At 32.8% G+C, this 17947-nt stretch overlaps 2 protein-coding genes and 1 pseudogene across 4 annotated transcripts; 1 reads left to right on the top strand and 2 right to left on the bottom strand.

Moving 5' to 3' along the window:
- Positions 1-1207: 1207 nt before the first annotated feature.
- Positions 1208-3352, bottom strand: LOC145218201 (acetyl-CoA acetyltransferase, mitochondrial pseudogene; annotated as a pseudogene).
- Positions 3353-6566: 3214 nt separating this feature from the next.
- On the top strand, positions 6567-9436 carry LOC145218198 (uncharacterized). The gene is made up of 7 exons (XM_080085594.1): positions 6567-6602; positions 6912-6953; positions 7011-7134; positions 7432-7592; positions 8568-8609; positions 8834-8888; positions 8958-9436. The coding sequence occupies exons 1-7, from the start codon at positions 6597-6599 to the stop codon at positions 9086-9088; spliced, it is 561 nt and encodes a 186-aa protein (XP_079941720.1). The 5' UTR covers positions 6567-6596; the 3' UTR covers positions 9089-9436.
- Positions 9437-13777: 4341 nt separating this feature from the next.
- Positions 13778-17944, bottom strand: LOC145217644 (uncharacterized). 3 transcript variants are annotated; one of them, XM_080084948.1, is made up of 7 exons: positions 16711-17942; positions 16535-16573; positions 16281-16343; positions 15601-15654; positions 15299-15382; positions 14905-15078; positions 13778-14599 (listed from the first exon to the last, which is right to left on the bottom strand). In XM_080084948.1, exons 1-7 carry the CDS (start codon positions 17846-17848, stop codon positions 14535-14537), a joined length of 1617 nt encoding a protein of 538 aa, XP_079941074.1. In that variant the 5' UTR covers positions 17849-17942; the 3' UTR covers positions 13778-14534. The 3 variants fall into 3 exon arrangements, with proteins under 3 accessions (XP_079941074.1, XP_079941075.1, XP_079941076.1); XM_080084949.1 differs by having other exon boundaries at positions 15299-15352; positions 16711-17941; XM_080084950.1 differs by lacking the exons at positions 13778-14599; positions 14905-15078; positions 15299-15382; positions 15601-15654 and adding an exon at positions 15661-15989 and having other exon boundaries at positions 16711-17944.
- Positions 17945-17947: the final 3 nt, after the last annotated feature.

Genomic DNA, 17947 nt, shown 5'->3' with positions numbered 1-17947 from the left:
CAAGCGCCATGGTTGACTGCACGAAGCCCGTTTGGAAACCCGCTTTAGGCGTGCAAAGTCGTTCTTGTAACAAGCACTGTGGTTGACTGCACGAAGCTCGTTAGGAAATCCGATTTAAGCCTGCAAAATCGGGCATGTAACAAGCGCCATGGTTGAATGCACGAAACTCGTTAAGAAACCCACTTTAACCGTACAAAGTCACGCATGTAACAAACGTTGTGTTTGACTGCACGAAGCTCGAAAGAAAACTCGTTTAAGTTCGCAAAGTCATAGATGTAACAAGCGCTATGATTGACTGAACGAAGCTCGTTATGAAACTTGTTCAAGCTTGCAAAGTCATAGATGTAACAAGCGCCATGGTTGATTGCACGAAGCACGTTAGGAAACCGGATTCAAGTGGGCCAAATTATGCATGTAACAAGCGCTATGTTTAAATGCACGAAGCTCGTTAGGAAACCCGCGTTTACGCTTGCAAGGCCATGTATGTAACTAGCGCTGCGGTTGACTGCACGAAGCTCGTTAGGAAACCCGCTTAAAGCGTGCAAAGTCGTTCATGTTTCAAAACAAATGTTACATGCAGTAGATTAGACGTAGTAGATTTAGATTGTCTTTTTCAAAAGAAAAAGTCCACATGCTAACTAACTATTACGGTGCCATCCAAAGTACATTCTTTGCCGTAGATAAAAGGGGACGTTTTTTGACTTTCGCTATTGACGGCCGCATCACAGGTCTATGTTTCAATAACGGCCGACAATGTGTTCAGGCTTGCCAGGTTGGCCCGTTTCCGGCCAGAATCGACCTTTTTGGTCTTATTCCAGAGGTCTTGGCCGAAAAAATGATTATGTGTACACTAAGAGTAAATAAAAAACAGCACTTAAGTATGTCTGCTGGGCCTCTAATGTAAAAATCCTGTTCTAAACTCATACAATCCAAGATTGATGTTTCAACTTCGAATATCTCAAAAGCTTGCTAAAACAATGCATTTATAAGCTCATTAAAGTACCTAATTAACCATTTTAGTGAAAAATATATGTAACAAATGCTATGGTTGATTGTGACTGGCTTTTGAACATACAAGGCATACCAAAATTTAAATTTTAAATATACGAAGCCTAAAAACCATAAAGTTAAGAGGTTATGTAAAAATCACATAAAGGAACTATTTCAAAACATTACTGTACATGATAGAAAGATAACATCTTTAAATAGGTCAAACACATTAAAGTTTTTCAACCACCAAAGCACTAGCACCACCACCACCATTACAAATACCAGCACAACCAAATTCACCTGCTTTTAATCTATGTTCCAAATGGGCCACAATTCTGGCACCCGACATGCCAATGGGGTGCCCGAGTGACACAGCACCGCCGTCGGCATTAATCTTTGCTTGGTCGATGCCCAAAAGTTTAATATTCGCCAATGCCACAACACTAAATGCCTCATTTATTTCCCATAATGCAATTTGGTCTTGTCGGACCCCAGCCATCTTAAGCGCTTTCGGTATAGCGAATGCAGGGGCCACTGAAAAGTCTTTTGGTTCTACAGCGGCATCTGCAAACCAACGATTCGAGCCAATGGTTTCAGACCAAAATTATTAGCTGCTTGCGCTGACATGAGGCATAATGCAGCTGCCCCATCGTTTAATGTGCTTGCGTTGCCAGCAGTAACAGTTCCATTCTCAGCTTGAAAAACTGCGTTGAGTTTTGGAATTTTGTCGAAATTCACTTTTTTGAAATCCTGGTCTTCTGACACTGTGATGTCGGGTTTCCCACGCTTTCCTAAAAAAGATAAATTCACATTAATTAATCATGATCAAATAATAAATTTTGAACACTATATACGGATCTGTTCATAATTTAATGGTAAAAATAATGGCCCGAATAGAAAAGCAACATGCTTTATTTTTGAAATGTTTCGGCAAATGCTCATGCAATCATCAGTAATATGAAGGTCACATCAGTTACACCCGTTTATATACACTTTATATCACAAATGATGGCATGAGCATTTGCTGAAACATTTGAAAAAATAAAGCATGTTGCTTTTTTTGTCTATTTGGGCCATTATTTTTTACCATTAAGTAACGACTGGAAACGTGACCTTACTAGTTATCAGTTTAAACATGAAACAGTACACAACAGAAATAAAAGCCATTAATTGACATTTAAGTAAGCTGCAGACAGTACATGCTGTTTTAACACAAAATGTCTTATCAATACAGCAGATTTTGGTAGGGTATGGGTTTAAAGCCTTTTACTTCTGTAACAATCTGGCATGGTGTATATGGCTATGCTAGCTTGTACAAGCAATGTCTTGTCACCAAAGTGTTTAATAGAGCATATATATCAATCATGTTTCATATGCATATATAAGCTATTGCTGCCAGGCATATAGCAAGTTTATAGAGCTCTTCTGGCAAATGTATTTTTATTCTGACATTTCAATGTCCTTTGCAGGTCGTCTTCATCAGGGTAAATAACACTGAATGCGACTAGTACAGAGCACAATAACAAAGGAAAATTCATGAATTCGAAAATCAAATGTCGGAATAAAAATACATTTGCAAGAAGAGCTCTATAAACTTGATTTATCAAACATGTTTCATATGCAATCAAATTGTACAGGAAGTTTTATCCAATATTTGTAAAATATACTTTACAATTTACCTTCAATAATGTAGTGTTTTATAATGTGCCGGTTATTCTACCTAGCGTGTGCTGATGGTGTGCTGCGTATTGGACAGCAACATAATAAATCTGGTATAATCCCGCAAAGCGTGAGTGAGACGCTACAAATAACAACATCAACAATTTCATCTTTAAACTGCCCATCTTCAGTAGCCTTTGCACTTCTTGTATATGACTCAATGGCATATGCATTTGCTCTTGACGAGATATTGAATGTTTTTTGCAGTATTCTATCCACATATACCCATGTGAAATTTCCCGTAAGCATCAGTCAAGCCATCATGAACAATAAGGTCGATCATTTTTACGCCACCATACGCCGGTGGCAGTCGTGGCATCAAATGGAGCATTTGACATGCTTTCCATGCCACCCGCCACCATGACGTCTTGGTGTCCACACTTGATTGATTGCGACGCTAATTAATTTCATTCCAGATGCACAGACTTTGTTGATTGTTGAACACGGAGTGCTTGTTTTTAATCCTGCACCTAAAGACAAATATGAATCAACATGGATAAAAAATTCCAAAGGTTGATAAATTACCAAACATAAAAACTTAAAGCTCAACCATTCTTGTTTTTGCTCAGCCAAGATTCATTGCATAATCAGTACAAATGAAAAGTAAATGTAGAAAATTTTTACAACCTGAAAGCAATGCCATTTTGAACATGGCAATTTTTAATTTGTATATCCCACCCTTATGTCTGCAAAATACTTTGCAATGGCTGTATAAAATATTACTGCTGGATAATACAATATTATCCTAATCAGGTAGAATATTGCTTTAACATGTTTTGATCATCCAAGTGGGCTTGCAAATTAATCTTTTTAGTGCAATAATATTTATAATACTAGAAATTGATTTAATTCAGATTCGTCTGGGCTAAAACATTTTCTTCTGTTTTTTTGACCAAAATATACGGCAAATGCAGGTTTAAAAATAACCGCTGACATGTGGCACAGCTGTAGATGCAGAAGGAAACATTCCAATACGTTATATGGCAGTGCGCTCACCTTAAAAGAGCAAAACAAAAAGGGCAATTTATTCGATTCTTTGCGGGTTCAAGTGCAACATAATAAAAGATGTTGCTACAAACTCTTGATTACACTTTTGCCTCAAGCAGTTCAAACAAGCCTGGATGACTATACAAATTTACAAAAGACTTTGTATATTTGCGTGTCTATTTGACTCAAAATGACACATGATAAACGTTGTACGGAACGAATATTATGCGGTTCAACATCACCTGAAAGTACAGATGACCAGACATACATGCAAATGATCTACAGCAAATAAAAAACGTTCGATGACAAAATTGAAAACAAAAATAGCATTTATTTGTGTAAAAATAAATATTGTCTCTGGTTTTTGATAGCAAGTCACGCGATACAGTGCACAATGATGCATTTGTTCTTCAGATTGCATTAAAAGAAGAAATGCTGGATATTGTTTAAAAAAGTTAAAAAAGAAATATTGCAAACCATTTCATTAGTATTCTTTGATCAAATTTAATTGTAGGATCCGGTCTTGCTAACATAACAACTTAGTATATATGGTTGTTTGAAATGAACAAAACTTAAAAAAGTTAGATTTTTCAAATATTAAGCTATGTTTTGTTTGAATGCAATACAGCAAGCATTAGTTGTTTGAGTGTCTTTTTGTTGTGGTTGTAACTGGTTGAACTGGTTTCGACCCTCATCACCATCTATACGTGTTGGTTGTTCTGCTCATATTATGGTCGAAATTGGAGAACGCATTTCGGGCTATAAATAGTTTAACATAACAATGATGTTCACTCAAATACACAGACAATATTCATGTGAATTCTTCCTACCATTGTTTTGACTGTCGAATTTATTATGATATCCTTGATGTCTCATCTCAAAGAAACCCTATAAAAGGTAACGCAAGCTGAAAACGACAATATTAAAGCTATATGAGGCAAACAATTACTCTCACAATCAATCAAAGTTTACCGTGTTTGACGAACTGTTTCCTATATTCGAAGTATACTAAACAAAAAAAATACGTGTTAAATGCTGCTAGGTGAAAACCAGTTTTTTCCTAACTTGTTTTTAGTTTGGTTAAGTAAAAACACAACCAGTGATTTAATACTGAAAACACATTTAGGTTTCTGCTAAACTATTGCTAGACTAGAGTGTCACTGTTTTTCGTGTTGTCTTTTTTCTATTCTTTCTTTTAGTATATCCTCCTGTGTCAAGCTATGCATAGATATGTTGTTCACAAGTCAATTAAAACGCATTTTAAAACTTACGTTGGTGGCGGTTTATTACACTCTTGATTTCTTGGCAAACATAGTAAAGCACATGCACCCATATTGTTCTCTAATAAAATGAAAGAAAATACAGCTGCAATGCAAAATATAAACCAGAACCTGTCAACTATGTCTGATATAAAGAGAAAACACACAAGCAATCGCAAGATAGTCTCAGTTTACATTAGAAAGAATACTCGGTAGGGACATAAATCAAAACAACAAATCGAAACACAACAACACCTGTACCTTGGGCAATGTTACGTCACAGAAAAGCGGAAACGCAATTGTGCGTCATACAATATGACATCAGCATACCAATACGGTTCAAGTCATCTGGGTTGCAACAGCGTAGGTTTGTAAAATGTACATTTCCGCTAAATTAAAAGAAAAGGATTTGCCAAAAACGCACCTTGAAAACATTAATCCGCTGAACATGTTAAATTCCGACAATATCCGGTTTAAAATAAGCATAAACCTAATCAGCGTTAAGTCCGAGTCTAAACAGACAAAATCGTGTTTTACGAGATATTGCTGCTAGGCATGGTATCAAGTTTATATAGCTCTTCTGCTCTGTAAACTTGAATGGCATTCAATGTTATTTACCCTGATGAAGACGACCTATTTAAGACGTCACAACGTCGGAATAAAAGTACATTTGCCAGAAGAGGTCCATAAACATAAAATCGTGTCGTTTATTGTATTAAAACATCCACCATAAAAATGCATTTATTTTAATGGGTAAATGGAAAGATTTATGGACGACACTGTAAATGGTTCAAACATTTGTGTGATTTTTGGAGTCATGTGGCTGAGTAAGATTACTGTGATCCGTGTAAATAAAAAGTAATAATAACTTTATACAACACCAAATCGGGCACACAGTCGTGAACAATGTGACATAAACTTACTTAACTGTGGAACCAAACTTGAAAGTTTTAATGGTTCTTTGATCTTTTAGGTAAAGCAAAGACATAAAAAAGTTAAAAGAAGAAAAAAGATTATTATTATCTTGAAGTTGCGCTACTTCATGTTTATTCACCTAAATCAATTATGTGCAAATAAATTTGTAGTGGAATTTTCGATCAAAGTTAATGGTGCCTAATGTTATTTTCGAATAATGCGGAATATTGCCAAAATAACAAATATAAAAAAGGAATTTAATTCCATTTGCTCTACAATTTGTATTAAAGCTTTTGCAAGTGGCTTATGATACAAATGATTCCGCTAGTCTCGCTAACCAATGTGAAAATATGTCAAAATATTTGTGACGTACCATTCTACGCGATGTATTGTTTTCGCAGAAATACGATTCCACCACTGAGTGAAGGCTTTTGTCCCTATCATCGCGCTTTAAACAGCTGTTGCAGTGTACAGGAGTACATCTATAAGTCTGGGTGCTGATTAAAGTCAGAATTAACAATTTCTGCACCAACACAATTTTCACATTATATGCGATTTATCTACTGGATTGAAACTATTCCCAGAGACGATAAAGTTGTTAATAAATATGCAGAATAACACAAACTTTGTAAGTAATCTTTAAAATATGTCAGACAGTTTTTGGAAAGCATTAAATAATTGTTTTTATAGGCTGTGAATAGTCTGTTACGTCCAGCTTGTTACTTCATGGCAGTAAGTATAACTTCAAAACAGGTTGACTGGTTTATTTTAGTATGTATAGTATTAGTTTAAATTAAGATGTTGCTTGTTAACATTTTAAATACGTTTTCGATCAAAGCAAGTTCAGCCTTCCTCAAAAATTAAATTGTTTTTTTATTTCTGTTAAATGTGGGTTCTTATTTTTCGATAGTCCAAAATAGTAAACATATTACAAAATGTAGAATCACGTAGTAAACATATAACTACGACATTTTCGTTTGGTTAAAAAGTGAAACAAAATTCGGTTGATCCTATGTGGTAAGTTTTTTATTTTATTTTTAGGATCTGCCTTCTCCATCATTATCAGACGATGCTATTGTTCAAGTAAGAAGACTATTATTAGTAGTAAAATCCCTATTTTATTATCATTATTGCGTGTAGGGTAAGGATGAGTCTCTTACATTATCACGCTCACCACGGAAAGCTGCTCCGAGGGTGAAAAAAACACAACCATCACGCACATCATTTTCACCGGTGCAAACTCGTGTAGGAATTATAATATGTGGTAAGGAATGCCCTGTTTCCTTTTTAAACTTATTCTTTTCGGTTTTTCTCAACTAAATTACATAAAAAATAGATTTTACCATTTTTGGTCAAACAGAAGTGCAATACATTTTAACTTTACACCATTTTTGTACAAACATAAATATACAACTTATGTTTTATCATTTGTTGTCTGCATCGTTTTTTTTTTGCCATCAAAAGAATAACGTTAGAAGTTTACCTGATCAATTTAACACAACTAGACGTTGAATGTTACTCCGAGGTTGCTGCCACTTTATTGTAGTTTGTTATATTAAAGGTAAGGATGAGGCTCATCTATCATTAGGTCCACGACAGAAATTCCCTTCGAGGGTAAAAAGATCACCACCATCATCGCCACCAAAACCACCATCGCCACCAAAACAATCACAACTATCATCGCCACCCAAACCATCATCAGGACGTGATGGCCCACCGATGGTAAGAATATTTTTGACACAATTTGATTTGAATAATATTGTTTGCAACGTATCATGCAGCCATAAATGTTTTTAAAAAAATCGATCGATCAAAAGTATTAGAACCGAGGGTAAGTATGATATTTATATTCTGAGATAAAAAAGCAACACAGTAGAGTGATAAAGTCCAACAAAACACAGAATGGGCAAAACACAACCTAATTTGTCTGTATTTTTACCTTGGGCATTTTATTCTCAGGATATCTTACTTTCATCAGACATAGGCTTCTCGCAGGTGAGATATAGTAAAAACAATGGGTGATATTTCATAAAATTATATGCAGTGGGAAATTTCGAAAAATTGTTTGTTGATTGGTGCATTTTCCAGAATTATGATTTCAAAAAATTATATTGGGTTTTATAACTCCCGGTTAATGTTTGCTGCATTTTGTCATTAGTTCTATAGTTACCGAGCTTTAAAGCGCGTCAAGGACAGAACTTTGTAATAAGTATCTTAAGGTGGTAACAGAAAATAATGCATTCAGATGTAAAAATGCAACACTATCGACAATTTCTTTCACGTCTTTGCGAGAACATACAACAAAAACATACGTAAAAAAAGTTGGGTCGTTGATATTTTCATCATTTTTTAATACATTAAGTAGTCAAGTTTAAAGGACCGCTATTGAATTTACATCGCCAAAAGTCAAAATTAAAACAACAATAAATCAACAAACAATCTAGTTAAAAATGTTTGTTAGGAGAAAAAATGCACACTACACACTAGGTATAGAAAACATCATTTTTTGGATTTACACTGCTAGAATTATATGGTATGTTACCAACAAGAATCCAAACGGGTTTAATACCTTCTCCTACCATTACGTTGACAACTTTGGTTAAAATGATGATGCCGTTGCAGGCCCCTGGAGCAGCAAGGTCTCAGAGTGCAACCAGTGTTTTTACTGATAACCGTGTATTTTTATTATGTTTTTAGTCTTCGTTATTTAGGCGATCATCGTCCAGCTCGTCCGAAGAGGTAAATGCGCCAAGTACCTTATGAAAACCCTTGACAAAAAATATATAGTTTTTAATGGAATGGTTTTTAGGTGTTTCTTGTTCCGTATTGCCGCTGAAAAATTGTTCCACATTCCAAATATTTTTTATCTTCAGTTTACGAACATACTGTCGGATTGATTAAAAAATGATTAAAACTGCGAACTTAAAACAAATTCATATTTCAGATCAAATTTACTTGTATAGATAGAGAATATCGTGGAACTTCCACACAACGTAAACCGTGAACCTCCAAACCAAGGTAGGAAATGTAATTCGAAGATTGCCTTGCAAAATAATTAAACACAATTATTTGTGGGTGTTTTTTCAGGCCTATTTGCACTTGAAAACTTCGACCCTAATGGACCTCCAGCAGAAGAAACTGCGCAAATGGGTGGCGATGAGGGTCGAAACTCGGACAACCAGTTGCAACCAGAACAAAATCAACCTCATAACAACTAATGTTTACTTCATCGCAATTAAACCATACAGCAACAAGCAAACCTGCAAAAACATGAAGTTGTATATTGAGTTTTCGCCTTGATTAAAATATTAAACAGGTAAACTAAGCAATTATACAATTGGGCTCAAAACAGCAGCACCATGCGCACCTTTCGTACCTTGTAAATGTTTGGTTGCATTTTTCCTTAGTGCACAAAGCGAAGTTTGTTGTACGCACCTTAACACCTTACTATTTTTTCCGACTGAAAGTGTTCTTGATTGACCAGAGGTTTAGCCACTTTGGTTCAAAGTAGTACAAACATCAACAAATACCCATTTGAATAATAAAGATGAACCGTTAAAGTTAATAAAAGCTACGAAATTCATTTTGAGATTTTTCGAAACAATAACATGAAAAATGATGATTATTTTGTGAATATAATATAACATGTAAAATGATTAATTGTTTGTTGTTTATTAAATATGTTGATTCAACAGATTATATATGTTCGCAGTAGGTTGGTTTGTATCTGAAACTAAATGAAAACGTTGAATGCATTCGATACACCAGGTGGAAGCATTAAGTTGTACATGAAATCGTATCAAGTCCTCAAAAGAAACAATTCCAACTTTGCAAACCAAATCCACCACAAATAAGCTTTAGAGTTAAGATTATTTCCTCTCGACATCCAAAAACTTGTTTAATACTTAACCAGTAAATGCTTTGACCATAAAACTTCATTCTGCCTGTGACTGCCATTTCTCAACTTCCATTCCGGTTTTATTTAGTGGTTAACATGAATTGTGCAAATTTCGCAATTATTTCCAAAAAACAGCTCGTTTGAAATAGAGTCAAATTGTGTAACAAGCAAATTTCTGTAAATTGTAAACAATGTTTTAAACTTCGTAATACTTTCTATCACAACTTAATTAAGAGACATATGCTACTCTAAACTGGTTAATTCGAACGTGCTAAGCACAAATGTGACTTTGGTGGACATATAATCAACACACACAGTATCAATTGCATCCGATTATATTGTTCTACAGTTATAGAAACAAAAACACTTTGACAAGGTCTTTTTCTGACAACAATAAAGCAGTAAATATTGCATGTAATGTAATGACGAGATTTTAAACCTATAGGTTGAAATCTAGTTGTTGTTTTGGGAAAACTTTTAAAAGTTTTTATGTGGTCAGAAACAGTACAATGTAATTTGTGGAAAGTTATTGTGAAATGTTATCTACAGACCAATTTGCTTAGATTTCAGAAATGGACAATTTTGCCCCAACTCAGGGAACGGTGCCCTATGCATTTTCCCTATTGGTAACAAATTTTGATTCCAAATTCGTTAAATTTAACGAATTTTTGTTTCGAAAGTTGAAAATTTGTTTTGTAGTCAAATTTGTATGTTTGAAATCTGTGTCGGCGAAACAAATCTTGTTCGACTTTAACTTTTTCCAAAAAGTGTTGGTAATGAGTCGAAACAAAATTAAAAACTGAAAATTGATTTGAGAGGCATTTTTTTGTTTTGGGCAAATTTTTGCCAGTAGATGTCAATAAAGTGCCCCAAAATGAAGAACTTCAGCAGTTTGCACTTTAGCTGCGGCTTTCGATGCAACTTCTGAGCAGATTGTAGGGATAATGTTCGTCACAAATTTCGTTTGCAAAGTTGATTTAAAAACAAATTTTGTTCAAAAATTTGATTTGGAAACAAATTTCGTTTGTAAGGTTGATTTTGAAACAAATTTCCTTTACAATTTTGTTTTGAAACAAATTGTCTTTGCAAATTTGATTTCGAAACAAATTTCGTTTACAAATTTGATTTCGAATCAAATTTCGACTATAAATTTGATTTTAAAACAAATTTCGTTTACAAATTTCGTTTCGAAACAAATTTCGTTTATAAATTTTATTTCAAAACAAATTTCGTTTACAATTTTGATTAAGAAACAAATTTCGTTTACAAATTTGATTTCGAAACAAATTTTGTTTATAAATTTGATTTCGGAATAAATTTTGTTTTCAAATTTGATTTCGAACCAAATTTCGTTTATAAATTTGATTTTAAAACAAATTTCGTTTACAAATTTGATTTCGATACAAATTTTGTTTTGAAATTTGATTTCGAAACAAATTTCGTTTACAAATTTGATTTCGGAATAAATTTCGTTTGCAAATTTGATTTTAAAACAAATTTCGTTTTCAAATTTGATTTCAAAACAAATTTCGTTTTCAAATTTGATTTCGAAACAAATTTCGTTTATAAATTTGATTTCAAAACAAATTTCGTTTACAAATTTGATTTCGGAATAAATTTCGTTTGCAAATTTGATTTTAAAACAAATTTCGTTTGCAAATTTGATTTCAAAACAAATTTCGTTTTCAAATTTGATTTCGAAACAAATTTCGTTTATAAATTTGATTTTAAAACAAATTTCGTTTTCAAATTTGATTTCGAAACAAATTTCGTTTATAAATTTGATTTCAAAACAAATTTTGCTTTCAAATTTGATTTTAAAACAAAATTTGTTTTTAAATTTGATATTTCTGAAAAAATTAGTTTATTTGCTTTTTATTAAGGATTGTGATTGCTATCCCAAGTTGGTTCTTAAGAACGGTTTAATTTTATCTGAATTCGTTCGTGTTTTATAAGCAATAAGGTATGCTAAAAGCGACATACTTCTATAGCGTAAACGGTTGTGCCAACGAAAATAAGCAACATGTTCACTTGTAACTTATATTCCGCGAAACAGAACAAAACTGAAACATTGCAAGCTATTTCCAACTTCAAATCCAAATTGTCTCGGCTTCTGTGGCGTTAACGGTCGTGCTAGTAAAAGTAAGTACAATGTTCGCTTACGATTTCCGTGTCTTCAGCTGTTACTTTCGATGCAACTTCTTCGCAGATCGTAGAGATAAATGTTCATCACAAAATTCGTTTACAAATTTGATTTGAAAACAAATTTCGTTTACAAAATTGATTTAAAAATAAATTACATTGGCACATTTGATTTCTAAACAAATTTCGTTTATAAATTTGATTTTGAAACAAATTTCGTTTACAAATTTGATTTCAAAACAAATTTCGTTTTGAAATTTGATTTCGAAACAAATTTCGTTTACAAATTTGATTTCGGAATAAATTTCGTTTACAAATTTGATTTCAAAACAAATTTCGTTTTCAAATTTGATTTCGAAACAAATTTCGTTTACAAATTTGATTTCGGAATAAATTTCGTTTACAAATTTCGTTTTCAAATTTGATTTCAAAACAAATTTCGTTTTCAAATTTGATTTCGAAAACTACATTCGTTTGCAAACATGATTTCAAAACCATTTTGTTCACATATTTAATTTCGAAACAAAATTTGTTTTTAAATTTGATATTTCTGAAGAAATTAGTTTATTTGCTTTTTATTAAGGGTTGTGATTGCTATCCCAAGTTGGTTCTTAAGAACGGTTTAATTTTATCTGAATTCGTTCGTGTTTTATAAGCAATAAGGTATGCTAAAAGCGACATACTTCTATAGCGTAAACGGTTGTGCCAACGAAAATAAGCAACATGTGCACTTGAAACTTATATTCCGCGAAACGGAACAAACTAAAACATTGCAAGCTATTTCCAACTTCAAATCCAAATTGTCTCGGCTTCTGTGGCGTTAACGGTCGTGCCAGTAAAAGTAAGTACAATGTTCGCTTACGATTTCCGTGTCTTAAGCTGTTACTTTCGATGCAACTTCTTAGCAGATCGTAGAGATAAATGTTCATCACAAAATTCGTTTACAAATTTCATTTGAAAACAAATTTCGTTTTTTAAAAAAAAGATTCATTACAAATTTGATTTCAAATCAAAATTTGTTTGGAATGGAAGTATTTTTGCTTAAAAATTTGGTTTCAAATCCAAATATGTTTTCCAATTTGATTTGAAAACAACTTAAGTTTAAAAATTAGATTTGAACTCTATTTTTGTTTACATAGTTGACTTGAAAACAAATGTAGTTTACAAAGTTATTTTCGGAAAAAAATATGGTTACAAATTTGATTTTGAATCACCATTTATGAAAAGATTATTTTTTAAAACCCAACTAGGTCTGAAATGATTTGGTTTGAACATTTGCTTGACTTTGTTCCAAAATTGTTATCCATCTTATATTGCTTTGATAGCTACAACTGGTGTAGTTTTCATTACATCTATTGTACACAAATATGCACATTTTAAACCAATTTTGTTTTGTCAATTAAAAGAAAGTTTGCTACCAAATTGAAAGTTTGTTCCTCATTTATTCTTAAAACCCAATTAGGTCCGAATGGTTTGCTATCACAAAGAGCATTGACATGTACATAATAACTACATAGACAATTATGCGTCTTGGAAACCAAATTCTGTTTACTAATACAGGTAAAGAATTTTCGTTGCATTTTGATTCTTAAAATGGAAAACATTTGGTTTTAGTAGTGACATTGATGAACAGGTAGGACCTTGTCAGAAATCTATTTCACATTTCATACAAATTAACTTTGTTTCTAGTCTTACTCACATAACATTGATAAGAGTACAATTCAGAAATTTAATCTTTAAACTTATAAGAATGGTCCTTACCGATGGTGGTGTTATTGTTTGCTTTGTAAAAAATCAAGCAATAATTTATGTTTAAAGAAATTGTAATCCAATTTGCCATTCTTCGCCTTTCATTTAATAACACAAATTGTAATCAGAAAACAATGTGTATTGAACTTAAAAACAGGAAAATGTACAAGAATATGAAAGTGTAAAAAATTTGGTTCACAAAAATATATACATGAAGATCTGCTTACAAAAACACAGGCCATAAAATAGAATGAAATGCTGTGATTTGGCAAGTAATTGAAAGATTTGTTGTTTGGCAAAACACATTGAATTGAAACATTTGTTGAATTTGAAACACTGACACATTGCTGAACATGAAAATGTAAAAGGTTGTGCTTAAAAATATACATAAAGACCTGCATAACAAACAACCACTCCAGACAACCACATTTGAACATAAAAGTTGTTTGCAAATTTGATTTGGAAACAAATTTTGTTTATAAAAGTGATTTTTAACACAAAAGTTGCTTGTCAATATGATTTCAGATCATTAGAAGTTTACACATTTCATTTGACCAATTTCATTTAAAAATATGATATAAAAACAAATTTATTTCACAAATTTGATTTAAAAACAAAATTTGATGACAAATTTTCACAAATTTTTTCACAAACCTAAATATATACACAAAGACCTGCACAACCAAACACACACAACCAAGTAAAAAAAATCCTTAGAAATGCAATTATGCTATTTTGCTAATGGTTAAATGATTTTGGGTTAGTCAAAATATTGGATTTTAAATTTTTTGGCAAACCCTTACTGTTCACATTTTACAAATGTTTTAATACAATTGAAATAAAAACAGAAAAGAACAAAAAAATTTGCGCTGAGGCTACAATTTCTTTTTGGTTGGGGTAACACAAACATCAGAGTCAGAATGGGATCTTGTCGGGACTCCTGAAAATCATATATTTGTTTCATTTTGGAAATCTTTGCTCATTATAGACAGAAATAACAGGATCAGTTATGCTAAAAACTAAGTTATTTCATATACCCTTCCACAGTTAAGTGTCCTCTTTCAGATAATTGGAATATCAATCTTACCATTTAAAAAAATGTTTGGGAATATTTTAAATTTAAAATATGCATAACTGCATTTCACAATGCTAGTTTTTACCTTAGTAGTTTTAGAGTTTCTTCTTTTTGTGTTGCCGAAACAAGTTCTTTACGTACATACTTATACAATTATATTTCTCACATACCTGGATCAATAATGACTGCATCATAAAAATTGGTGTTGTGCCACTTTGCTTTCACAATTGTACCAACATCAATGTTCGTAAATGATTTTAGGACTTTGCCGGTCACTTTGATTTTTCTGGGATCGAAGTATACAGCTTCAACATTGTCTTCTATGAATTTCACCCGAATATAGCCTAACAAAAAAAAACCACAGTGTTACATGAACCTTTAGTAAATTTGGCTTAGCCTGTAAAAGAAACACATAAGACAAGTTCTAGGAAAATCATGTAATCATCAAATCAGAGTTGCACTGAAAATTAACCAATGATCAAAGTCACACACAGTTTAATGTCAAAATATTGTTAAAAAGTAATACACAGGTATAAAAAAATACTAAGGCAATAGATTTCTTACCAGTTTTTTGCTGATGATCATCACGTTCATCTGGCATATCAGAATGTTCAGAATCTAATACAATATGTGAGATTTTCATTAATCCTATGAAATACACCATTATTTGCTTGTGTCATGCCAAGTGTGTACTTGACAGATAAACGAGTACTATTGCTGGTTGTGTCTGAATGGCAATTTAAAACACAGTACAAGAGTCCTATCATAAAATTGCACAGACATCAAATACACACTATATACATATGAAGATATATATCAATTTAACTTAGTGTGGTCATAGACAATAAGCGAAAAAAGTCTCTTACCAACTTGTTTAGAGTTTTCAGCTGTTTTGGATGTCTTACTTTGAAGTTCTGAATCTGAAAAAAAAAGTTTTTTGCTATTTCTGCCCTGTATCTGTTAATCAGTTTAAAAATCAGTTTCTTTCCCTCATCTGTTAATCAGTTTAAAAAGTAAGACAGTCAAAGTAAAAATGTATCTGCAAAAGCGCATGTATAAAAAATAACAAATCATGAACTGTTAAAGTGATATGACGATCTACGTCAAATGTTGTGTTTTCAAAAAGGTGCAATGTAAGTGCTGACATTTATATTAGTGACATAAATATATCAATGAGTCCTGGAAAAGTTGTTCCAGGAGATCAAAAATTAATTAACACTTTTGTTGAGAGCACCCGTTGACTCAGTCCTTGCACCTGTAAATTGTAGAATTTAAAGTTTTCTACGTACAGATATATATATGTATATTTTTCATAGGTCTTATTTCATTAATGAACAGGACACTTATCCTATGGAGTATACAGTTATTTGCTTCTGTTTACTTGTTTCATTCAGGTACTAAAGTAAACAATCCCTGTTGCTGTCTGTGTCGGAATGGCATTTCAAAACACACACAGTAAGATAGTCCAATTAGAAAATGCACATGTGTACATGTATTTCAATTTAACTGAGAGATGTCACAGAAAATCAGCAAACAAATTTCTTACCAACTTGTTTGGACTTTCCACCTGTTTTGGATGTGTCACTTAGATATTCTAAATGTTCTGAATCTGAAAAAATGCATGGTTTTACTAATACTGCCCAAGAACACAGGTGTTTGCTTCTATTTTTCTAAATGTCAATCTGTTTACAAAAGTAGTTAATCATTGTAAAAATGTACCTGCAATATTCATGTATAAATAAAAAGTCATGAAAAGGTTAAGTGTTACAACGATACATGAGATTTAAAATTAATAATTACCACTTTTGTTGGGAGCACCTGTTGACTCAGTCTCGGCACCTGCAAGTTTGGCAATTTAAACAACTTTGCCATGTCTACATATTATATTGCATTTTAAATATTATTTCGTAATGAGATGGGGCTATCTTAGACTAATAGCAAGATTTATGCAGATATCTACATGTGTTTTCTATTACCGCATGCTATTCTTTCCATAGCTTCGCGTGCTTTTGAAACCAGCTCACTTGGATGGCTGACATTATAAAATTGTTCAGCAACAGATATGGAATGCCCTTCTGCACGAGCTACTGCCTCTTGCGCATCTTTGCTTTGGTTTCTCATTGCCGTCGTTATGAGTTTTCTTACTTGTGTTACGGAAATCCGTTGTGAAAAGATATGATAACTTGTTTCTTTAAAAATTGAATTAAACTGTGATGGGGTCATTTTGTGTCCCATATTTTGTCCTGAAAACGATGGAAAAGCCTTTTGTTGAGGGTCCGGGTCTTTTTTCAAATGTTTCCAAATGTGCTTGGAAGTGGCCAACAGTGAATCTAGTTCATCTTGGGATATGACTATGCAACCAGGTCTTTTTTGTTCTTTTTGTTCTTTTACCATGATAGTAAACTGGCCTTCTTGCACTGTTGAATAATCTTTAAGTTCTTTTATTGTCATTCCTGTAATTACCGATGAGCGGCAACCAAGCTTGCATATAATTCTGGAAAAAATGTCGCCACAAACCACTTTAAGTGAATTTGATTTTAAATTGGTGTTTTTTAGCAATTTTTTGACATCTTTTGCATGGTTAGATTGTTCATACTTCAAAATTGCAGCAAAAGGTGCTGGTAGTCCCTTTAGTGCTATCCTAGCTTTATACTTGACATATTGGGAGCGCTTTTCTTTTCTGATTCTTTGACGCTGAAGCCAATTTTTAACTATTAGTTTCAGCTGCTTGACCGCCTTCTTCTTTAAATCTGGGTAATGCACTGTCATAAAGTCTAAAAAGTTCAATAATGTTGCCAAGTACACGTACTTGGTACCTTCAGAACCTTCATTTATTAGCCTTTGCTTTAACTGTTCGTAAATCTTTTGAGGGTTGGACAAACAACTCAGATCTTGAAGCATACAATTTAGTTGCTTTGTATACTGTTGAGCTGTTTTAGCATCGGTTGCTTGACGCTTTCCAATTCCAATTGTGGTTATTGTTTCTTGATATGTTTTTAAAACAGTTTGTAATGAACTAGGTTTTATGATGCATTTCTGTTCTAATTGTTTCATGTCCTCTTTTTTTAAGTCCAGATCTTTATGCATTGTTCTGAGATGACTTTGCAAACCCATTATGACTCGTTTGCAAAAACAGCATTGATATCCGCTGTATGTTTTTTTTTTCAATTTGTTTGCTCTGTCGTAAAAAAAATCTTCAACAGGCACATCTGG

Source organism: Phallusia mammillata, chromosome 3 (genome assembly GCF_965637545.1).
Source record: "Phallusia mammillata chromosome 3, kaPhaMamm4.hap1.1, whole genome shotgun sequence".
In the NCBI taxonomy this organism is placed as follows: domain Eukaryota; kingdom Metazoa; phylum Chordata; class Ascidiacea; order Phlebobranchia; family Ascidiidae; genus Phallusia; species Phallusia mammillata.
This window is presented reverse-complemented; position numbering and strand designations above follow the sequence as displayed.